The sequence below is a fragment of the Sinocyclocheilus grahami genome, unplaced genomic scaffold (genome assembly GCF_001515645.1).
Source record: "Sinocyclocheilus grahami isolate Dianchi unplaced genomic scaffold, SAMN03320097.WGS_v1.1 scaffold464.1, whole genome shotgun sequence".
NCBI classification, from domain to species: domain Eukaryota; kingdom Metazoa; phylum Chordata; class Actinopteri; order Cypriniformes; family Cyprinidae; genus Sinocyclocheilus; species Sinocyclocheilus grahami.
The window spans coordinates 1,122,803-1,133,163 of NW_015505643.1; the positions used below are offsets into that span (position 1 = coordinate 1,122,803).

At 39.0% G+C, this 10,361-nt stretch overlaps 1 protein-coding gene across 1 annotated transcript; it reads right to left on the minus strand.

The window, feature by feature from the left end:
* Positions 1-5,294: 5,294 nt before the first annotated feature.
* Positions 5,295-8,137, minus strand: LOC107553091 (relaxin-3 receptor 1-like). Its single transcript, XM_016235201.1, has 2 exons — positions 7,032-8,137; positions 5,295-5,467 (listed from the first exon to the last, which is right to left on the minus strand). Exon 1 carries the CDS (start codon positions 8,096-8,098, stop codon positions 7,079-7,081), a length of 1,020 nt encoding a protein of 339 aa, XP_016090687.1. The 5' UTR covers positions 8,099-8,137; the 3' UTR covers positions 5,295-5,467; positions 7,032-7,078.
* Between the last annotated feature and the right edge of the window lie 2,224 nt (positions 8,138-10,361).

The window sequence follows — 10,361 nt, forward strand, 5'->3', positions numbered from 1 at the left end:
AAGCTGCGTGTTCTCGAGACTCTCTAGCTCCGCCCACGACACGCCTCCAGGAGCTCGACTGTTTTCAGAGAGAAGCGTAAAGCTTTATCTGTCTTTTATAAATCTAATAAAACTAAAGAATCTGAAGAGTATGAAAGATGCAATACTACTCTATAGGTACTCAAGATTGACATGAGACTGGCAGAAACTGTATGTGTTATGTCCCCTTTTAATGTTTGTAAATTGTTAAAAAAAAAGATCCCTCTTCATACCACCAGTGTCAAGAAGGAACTCAAGAAATTTTTCACTCTTCTATAGGCTTTATGCGTCAGAAACAAATGCGCAGCCATCTTCAGAATGTTGTCTTTGAACTTACATTTTTGCGGTAGCTCTATAGCATCACTGTTAAAGAGGATTTAGTTGGTGAAGTGGATTTACTTTTAATATCTAATGCAGATATTATAATATCTATATTAATATGACCCAAACTTACCTTTGTTTGGACTAAAATATCAGATATAAATTAACGGTAATGTTCACAATGTTACCAACTGTCCAGTTCAGACTAATGGATATCTTAATGCCGTTCCAGAAATCAGGTTTTATATGGTTATAATACACTTAATCAATTCTTAATAAGACTAAAATGTGTGTGTGTGTGTAAATGTACTGATCGATTGCTTTAAACTCAGAGAACTCTTCCGGCCACTGAAAGAATCTACAGACATGTCACAAAAAGAGAGGGTGTGCTCCCATGGTCCTTTGTGTTCTGTTAAGTCAGCAGGCAACCAGTGACAATAGTCCAGCTCTGAAAGCATGTGGAAATGCTTTTTCCCATGTGTCAAAGAGGCATCAAGTCAAAACTGAGCTTATAGAGTAAGAGAGTACGTGACCATCAAAAGCTCAGTGAACACGACATGGGTTCCTCTGAATCATCTCTTCATTTTAAAGCCAATTCAAAGCTAAACCCTTTTAAAAAAAAAAAAGCACTTCAACAACAAACCCCCATGCAGCCTCCCACCAGGCTCTTTGACATGGAAATTAAAAAGAAGGGAGGGTGAAGATCTCAAGGATTAGCTGCGTCTGAATTAAGGCGGTTTGTGTTTTTTGATTCCATGTTCTACTCGAGGAAAGAAAACCATTAACTCATTTTCAGAAGCTCAATGTGATATCGGATAGAAAGTGATCCCTGGTCTCGACTTTATAGATGCAACACATGATTTTACAACTGCAACGAGAGGCAAGTTTAAGTGAAGTTTCCCAAAATTGGTGAATTCATGCGGCACAAAGACCAGTGCCCGTGTCCCGGCCTGTTAGTGGATGTGACTCATGATGAAGTGTCAAAAGATTTGCATTAATGCTGGATGATCGGAGTAAAACCTCTTGAGAACAAAACAACAATGTAGTAGATGAAATAACACACCGAAAGGTAAATGAAGTTAATCAACTACGCCAAGACACAAAACTCGCGCAGTTTGGATTTAGGCGTTCTCATAAAATTAAACAAGCACATCTGTTTTAAACTCGTAACTTACTGTGATGGTAACTTCATGCTTTTTCAGTCGATACTTCAAACTCTTCATGGTTTCTCTTTGGTTGTAGAAATAAACAGTAGCGTGTCGGTTAGAATTTGAATAAATTACAACAATAGTTACGGTTTAGTTTGATTAAGCAAAAACAACTTTTAACGTCTGGCAACACACTGCGAGTTTCACCTGACGCGAAGCACTAGCAGGCTTATCTGGACCCGCTTCCTTACCGACAACGCCGTAGCCCAATGGTAGTGAGGGATTGTAGAATAAGTTACGTTTAAGCCAATCAGGCGTTAGAGGGGGTGGGACTTCCTCGTGGTCCTAGCAGCGTTTGAAATTGTAGCAGGGAACAGCAGGAGATGCTGTTGTGCGTCTGACGTCATCCTTACCTGGGAAAGGCTGGACTTTGTCTCACAGAGGCAATTGAGAGAGTGTGAAAAATATGTATTTGATATGCTGCATTGCTTTGGGTGGAGCCATACAGTTCAGGAAAGAAAAAAATAACAGCCTGTGTATAATAGTGAATTTCATTATGCTGCTTACAGCGCCATGCTAATGATATTTTCAACTCAAAACGAGTCTTGTCTGAAACAGGCTGAGTTTGCATCAATCGCTGGTACGACTCAATAAATGGCAATCTTCGCTACAGTTTTTTACAATTCCAAAAAACAAACCAAAAAACTTTGCATAGGGTACCTTTCGTTTTTGAAGATATCTGAAGGCATGTTTATCTCTGATTATAATTCTATTCATTCAAGAGATGTGTTGCCCCCTTCTGGCCTTGAAGAGAACAAAAGAAACGAGAAGCCCCTTGATGGAACTGGTGAATGAGGTGTTTGAGCTTCTGTAGGAGCAATGCCAGATTACAATTAAAAAACACAACGTAAACGTCAGTCCACATGATATGTGTAACTCAATTTATGCAGGAAAATGTTTGCATTTTAATCATTTCAATGGTTAGAAATGATTTAGGCTACATAGAGCATATTGCTTCAACAAAAGTATATTTTGCCAAATATACTTGATTTTGTATTTCACTATTGTATATCTCTCTTTGTTTGGAATCTGAATACATTTATATTTTTATATAAATTGAGAGGTTGGTACGTTGTCATTGTTGCATCACTTTTTCTATGCTTGGTTACCATAGATTCTGTCCAGGAAGTGAAAGATTTAGAGGAAGAGGCCAGATTGTCCTTGTATACGCCCTCAGGTCAACTTCATACAGATATTTAGCAGGAAATTTGACTTTCTCACTGCCAAATTTTGGTTCCCGGACAAAGCACAGTCACAACAATATTAACAGAATAATATGGTTAATGACTAAGGCTGATGTTAGACGGGGCAATTTTTCCGGCCAACTTTTTTTGAGCTATGATGCTTGGGCACTTTCACATTGAGAATGGATAACAAATGTTTATCTGGATACTTTAGATCGGTCATGGGCCCTGTGTCTCATCTGGTTGCCCATTGGCGGCAACATTGTTCAGAAAGTTGCCCTGTGTATCATCAGCCTAAGGTTCATATGTTAGCAATCTGCCTCTGAAAGATTGTTGACACCCATTTCTTTCATATAATCTCTGATAATCAGATAAAAACAGTTAAATAAAACAATGTCAAAATGAATGTTGATGTACTGTAGCATTCACCACGTTATGGTTATTTAGGTATTAATGTACAATACAAATCACTTTTCAATCATTTGATTCAGATCAAAGAATTGATCAGAGTAGTGGTAAAGAAAAATAATTATTTCCCCTAATTTTAGAATAGACCAGGGCTAGATTTTAACAAATGACGACTTGCCATCAAGGATGACACTGATGTTTCCACACTCCTGTAGGCAACATCTGTCCGACCTTCAACTGCTAGTGAGAAATGTGTTGGGCTAGTTTTTAGCTGGAAGGAAGAATAATTCATTCTTGTCAAGTTTAAGCTTGAGGTGTCAGAAAGGGGATGCAGACTTTTTGAGATGGCACATGCAGAAACAGAAGGGGAGGATGAGATGTATAGTGTCATGTTATTATTTCACAGCTGTAGCCTGCTAATAGTTTCTAATGTTGAATAGTTTCTCATGTTATAGGGTTTCTTGGGTATTATGTTATGCAAGCAAGACGCACTCTAAAACAAATTTGTAAATGCAACAAATATTATTGGAGTACGTTTTACAGAAATACTATTTGAGTCTTTCTAATTCCAAATTTCATGTTTAATTTAGTGTTTCCTTCTTTAGAAAACTGTCTTTATTTGTAAAATTTACTTGCAATTTCTAAGTAAAAATTGTTTCAAAGTAAATCCTACACCTTTTTTTTCAGTGTGCTACAGTTCCACTACTTAATAATGTGTTGACATCTGAAAAAAGATCAATACAAGAGATCTCTCAGTGGAGAGCGGATGGGAATGAAATCAAGAGGGCAAGTTCACAAGGTTTAGTGAAGCACTAAAGGATTTTCTTGTCTGAGACAGTCTTATAAACAAGCACACCATATGAATCCTGGTCATAGTAACTGTAGCTTAACTGGCTGATGGTACTATATCATCACCAAGGTCATGGATTCAATTCATTCAACACACACACACACTGATATACCCTGAATAAAGCTCATGAAGTCCTTATCACTGGACAGTAAGAGAGGATTCATTGTGTGTTCATTCAAAAAACATCAAACGCATCTTTCATTTGCCTGTGCAAATAAAGTCCAAGCTTAATTAGTCTCTTAATTGCTTGAAATAATTTCCTAATAGATGTTATTTCCATAGACCACTATGGATGTTATTGTCACACAGACAATATGACTGGATTTTGAAAACTTGTTCAAACAATACTATAAACTCTGTCAGACTTTGAAGTCTCACTACAAAGATAAAAACAAAAGAGACATGATTAAATGGATTTCACCTTTCATTAAATAAACAACAACCAGACTTAATCATAATGGTAATAAAAATAAATTACAACAGAAATAAATACCTGTACAAAAATACAAGCAAGTCAATTGTAATACATGCTATAATACAGTACATTCACTTCTACTGTTTGGTTTATATTGTTACTGAATACATCCAGCAGCAGAGAGCAATATACTGACATGCTGTGAGCGGAATATACACATCCAAAGGGACATATTAAATTTCAATGTGATGAAATTCTTATCTAGATTGTAATGGGAATATATTGATCTGATGGTGTGCATTAGGAAGTGACTTGTATATCATAACTCCTAACCCACTGGGTAATAGGAAACCATGCCTCCACTGGAAATCCTGTTAACAGTGGGGGATCGGATTATATTAGCACACTCCGTGGGAGGCCAAAGTGAGTTTTGTAATACTGACAAACATCCATAGGCAAACCGGTAAATTTGCATCCACACAGCACTCTAGACAAATCCTGGATGAAACAAAGAGTGGTTTAACATTAATGGTAGGTAGTCAACTCCGTACCTTCGCACACAGTATGTGACCACAGCTCATGAAAAAGGCAAAGTACATGGAAAGTTTGTTATAGTAGCAGCAGCACTAATGGTACTGGTCAAAACATATGGGCTGCTTTGAACAGACGCACAATGTGTACACAAACAGGACACATGCAGACACATGCCTTGGTTTTGTTTCTATTATATGTAAATAGTATTCAAATGACATTAAAGTGCACATATAAAATGAGAGAATCCGAATTATAGCAGACATAATTGTGCCTACTGCTTTGTTTTTAAAGGATACTTTTGGTCTTCGGTAGGAAAATATTTGCGTCCAAAAAAAAAAGATTGACTGGTGCCCAGACTGTTCCTCACAGTCCGTTGACCTCTACAGACTAAACACGGGAGTGTGACGTGCCATAATCAACAGAACATCACCGAGAGCATCACTTCTGTGCCGGATGTCCATTAAAAGGCCCCTGTGTGAGTGTGACGGTAAACAGCAGCAGATGTGTCTTTTCAAATCTTCCAAATTGCCTGCAAATGACCATCATTAGCTTACTGTGTAAGTGATTTAAAGCCACCATGTAACAAGACGTTAAGCATTCTCATCAGTTATGAACCTGATCTCCCCTTTCTGGGTAATTAACTGCATGCCGCAGAGCTGTCGTTTCCACTGGATGCAAGAACACATTTAAATGTGTGCAAAGACACTGATATGGCCCTGCCCGCCTAAATGAAACATATTTCTGTCTATAGCTTTGCTTGATATATTCCTGAATGCTTTGATTCACAAAGCTCTGATCAGGATGGAAGGTGGTATCTTAGTGGGGAGCTTGTGGGAGCGTCTGTCAGTAACGCTAATTGAGAATGAGACAAGGCTGATAGGGAAGCACTGTGAAAGGGAAATTCAGACAGAGCGTGTTGTCATGTGAGTGAAAGAAAAGGAGAATCGACAAATTGGACTGAAACTTTAACTTTGTCTTTTGCTCAACAAGGTGGTATGGTCATCCATCCTTATTAAGTCATTTAGATGTGTAAAAACATCAAATTAATTGATGTTGCCGAGAATGTGTATTTTCTGAAATGTTTTCAATAATTGTAAATGGCCTGTGATGAAAATATAATGCAGCTACAAAGGGGAGACTAGGGCTAGTGTCACTATTTTTTCTACGATTAATATTATTCATGCTAGGATCCTGTTCTAAAATGGTTCATAGAACCAATTCACTGTTCATTGACCAATAACAGGGCATGTTGTCACACAGTGTGGGTTGTCAAAATGTAGGCATAACTTACTATTAAACAGCTTATTATAGGCTTTTCTGCTCAATGTGAAATACATTATTCTATTCTACAATATCAAACCAACGTTTTGGCCAACAAATATTGTCATTTGACCAGGCTTGACGTTTATGCAAAATACCCATTTCAGGTTTCAGTTCAGCCTTTCATGTCAGTGTGGTTTTATTATATTCACTTGTTACCCAACGGCTGTAGTAAAGAATGATGATACTGGTCTCTTACATACTCTGTGTATTAAAGTCAGATTTGTTTTAATTTAATTTAAATAGATTTTCATTTAACATTCAAAAACAACAAGATATACACAATTACCCCTTAAATTGAGATCTAAAGTGCACACTACTGTATTAATTTGAATATTTTCCTGGGAGAGGAACAGTGTTACAGTATGGTGCACTAAAAGGTATTATGTCACAAGCAGCATATTTATTTTATTTTTTTGGGTGGTGCTGGTGATTTTTAACACAAACGTACGGTGACATTTAATATCGACAATTAAGCTATTTGAAAATAATGTTCCACAAGAACAGCACTGCAATACAAAGACATTCACGCAATACAATCGCAACAAACGTATAGCCTACTGTTAAGGGGCAGTTCACCCAAAAATAACAATTCTACTCTTATTTACTCACCCTCATGTTGTTCCAAACCTGTGAGATGACATCCATTTTAAGCTCCACTGAGGAAATAAAGTCATACAGACTTGGAAAAACGGGAGGTTGAGTAAATATGCCTGAGAGTGACATGACTGGAGTTTTGGGTCAAATAACCCTTAAACAAGGAAATGTAATACTTGCGTTTGTTCCACAGGACAGAGTCGCATGCACGTTCACCTGTTTCTCAGACTCGGAGAAACAGGTCCTTCAGTTTTTTCCTGAACTCTCTACGCATAAGACAGTAAATAAGTGGGTTTAAACAGCTGTTCGCGTGCGCCAGGCACACAGTCACAGGAAACACATAGGTGTGAACGATATAGTACGATTTATCCCAGTACACAGCGTTGAATTTCACCAGCACGCCCCATAAAGTTATGGCATGATTGGGCATCCAGCAGAGGAAGAACGACAAGACCACGATGGTGACGGACTTTGTGACTTGCGTTCTTCGTTTCGAGTTGTTCTTCATGCTCCGCTGTCGGATGAGCCTCAACAGCAGCAGGTAACTGATCGAGACTATTGCCATGGGCAAAATAAAAGCGATTAGTATTTTCTGGAGATGATAGACTGCCAACCAATACTGTCCGTCGGGGAACCGCAATAAACAAAGTTTTTCGCCGGCCACGTTAGTGACTGTGGAGAAGATGGATGTTGGCGCGGTGGCTACGGTGGCCAGGGACCACAGGACGACGCTGACCCACCTGATGGAGCAGCTGGTCTGTTTGCCGCGGTCCTTCAGAGCTGAAGCCACTGACCAGTACCGTGTGATGCTCATCGCGGTCAGGAAGAAGACGCTCGCGTACATGTTCATCACGGTCACCGACAGGATGATCTTACACATGGCGTCTCCAAACGGCCAGCTGAAGTCCAACGCCATGTCCACGGCCCAGAAAGGCAAAGTCAACACGAACTGAAAATCCGTTACTGCCAAATTGAGGATAAAAAAGTTTATTTTGGATATGCGTCTCTCTTGTCTCACGCGAATAAAGAAGAACACCAACAGGTTCCCAATCAGACCTACGACGCAAACCACCGAGTAGGTGATGGAGATCATGCATCTCAACACCGGACTCCCATCGGCTGTCACATCAATGTCTTCCAGACTTTTAAAGCGCTCGCGATCACTGATTGATCTGTTGATTACACCACTCTGATTACTGTCTCCCATTACATCCAGCGATTTCACAACTTCGGCGTTGCCCATAAATAATGTACTTATGTACACTTAGATTCATATAATTATCTATAGATTGATCATTAGTAAACATATGGTTTAATCAGGTTATTACGTAATTTGAGCCTTTTTAACTGATAACTGGCCAAACATCACTCATCCTTCAGCACTACGCAGACAAGATCAAGGTGCTCAAACCATTGAGCGCAATGTCGCTGTCGCTAGAATTGATGCAGGGCGCTTTTTAAATGTCCCCGCCCATCCAGAGCAGCGATTCGTCTTCCCGTTTGATTGACAGGACAACGCCAAATAAAACATATACAAAACTTTGGTGAGTCGCCCGCGTTTGCTGTAGATTTGTTTTTGTTCATAGCATTATAAAATAACATACATTCATGAAAAAAGAAATAACAGAGTAAAGAAATATGAAGGTATTTTTGGTGCAAAACAACTGAGTGACCGTGACAGCGGAATTTGTAGTTGTAGAGAATAGCCACACATGTGTATCAGTAAATCTGAAGTCACAGACAAACGTAGCAAACTTGTAGATATTTTTTAGTCTCCCACAAACACAACACAACAGTTACACGTTGACAGATCAGGGTGCATCTTCACAGGTGAGTAAGTTAAAACCAAGTGTCCATGTCCCTGAGACTGACTGCCCTTTGAGTATTGTGTTTGTGGAAGATAAAAAAAAAATCTACAAGTTTGCAACGTTTGTCTGTGACTTCAGATTTACTGATACACATGTGTGGCTATTTTCTACAACTACAAATCCTGCTGTCACGGTCACTCAGTTGTTTTGCACCAAAAATACCTTCATAAAGAAATAGCCTACTTAACAGTTTAATAGCTTTCCAGCTCATATTAATATTTTGTTATAGCCTATAAATATGATATATAATATCATACCTATCCCGACAAATTTAGTTATGTCAGAGTTATTCAACTTGATCTACAGTCGATCGATTTTACCTACAGCACATACTTCTAATGCCTATCTACAGGCATTAAATGGTAATAACATCAGAAGAAGAATCATGACTAAACAGCTGTCAGTACACAATCATTAGTTAGAGGTCTCTGCTCAATAGATATGAGAAGTGATGAGCTTTAAGTAGGTGGATCTTGTCATCTTTGTAAGTCTTCACTGCCATCTGCTGTTTACATGTAAATATACACCAGTTTTTCTCTACCACTTCAAGTTGACTGGGAGAACATTAGAACATTAATACAGCCTGATACTGGGGGCTTCCAACATGACAGTTGTCACAGGAGCATTATTACATGAGAAAATTGGAGAAATCACTCTTATTTTAGGATTTATCTTAAAGGTAAAAAAGATGTAAAAAGTTAATGGCATTTGAAACACCACGTGCTATCAGAATGGGTGGTGGGCTGAAGAACAAAATTGAGAGAAACCATCACTTATCCACATTTTATGAGAGTTATTGTCTGGACTCTTTATCTGTGGGTTTTATAATTCATAAATGACAACCTAGTGGAGAGAGGTACTTTAAGATAAAGCATAAAATGAAGATATGTTTTATATACATAAAAAAAGAGACGTTTGATAGCATCTTAAAGGGGTCATATGATGCGATTTAAATTTTTCCTTTCTCTTTGGAGTGTTACAAGCTCTTGGTGCATAAAGAAGATCTGTAAAGTTGCAAAGACTAAAGTCTCAAATCCAAAGAGATATTCTTTATAAAAGTTAAGAGTTAACCACACCTACCTAAAACGGCTCGTTCTAACACGCCCCCACATGTCTACGTCACTATGTGGGAAGATTTGCATAACGCCGCCCAAATGTTCACGCAAAGAAAGAAGGCGTAACTTTGATTCTCGCTGTAGTATTGTTGTTGCCTTGTGTTTCATTGCGAAAGCGAAACTACTTTGTTTGGCCTTCCAAAAGAGGACGATATCGCTTCGTGTGAAAGCGAAGCTACTTTGTTTGGCCCTTCCAAAGAGGACGATATCCACTTCGTCATGCCTGGAGCTGATCCGTGCTGGTCACTGAAGAAATACATCAACTTTGCGCTGTGGATCGCCGGATCAGCTTTCACCGTGGACGAAGCGGAGTCCAGCACAGGTCGTCACATGTGGTTGCCACAAGCCCATTGGCTGCACCATTCTCAAGCCTGCCCGCCGCCGCTCACTCTAGCCGCCGGCCTCCGCTCACTCAAGCCGCCGGCTCTTTTGGAAGGACACGACTTAGTGCAGTGTAGAGTAGCGCTTGTTGTTTGTCATTTCTCTGATCACAAATGCAGACATGGTTTTATGTTTACACGGC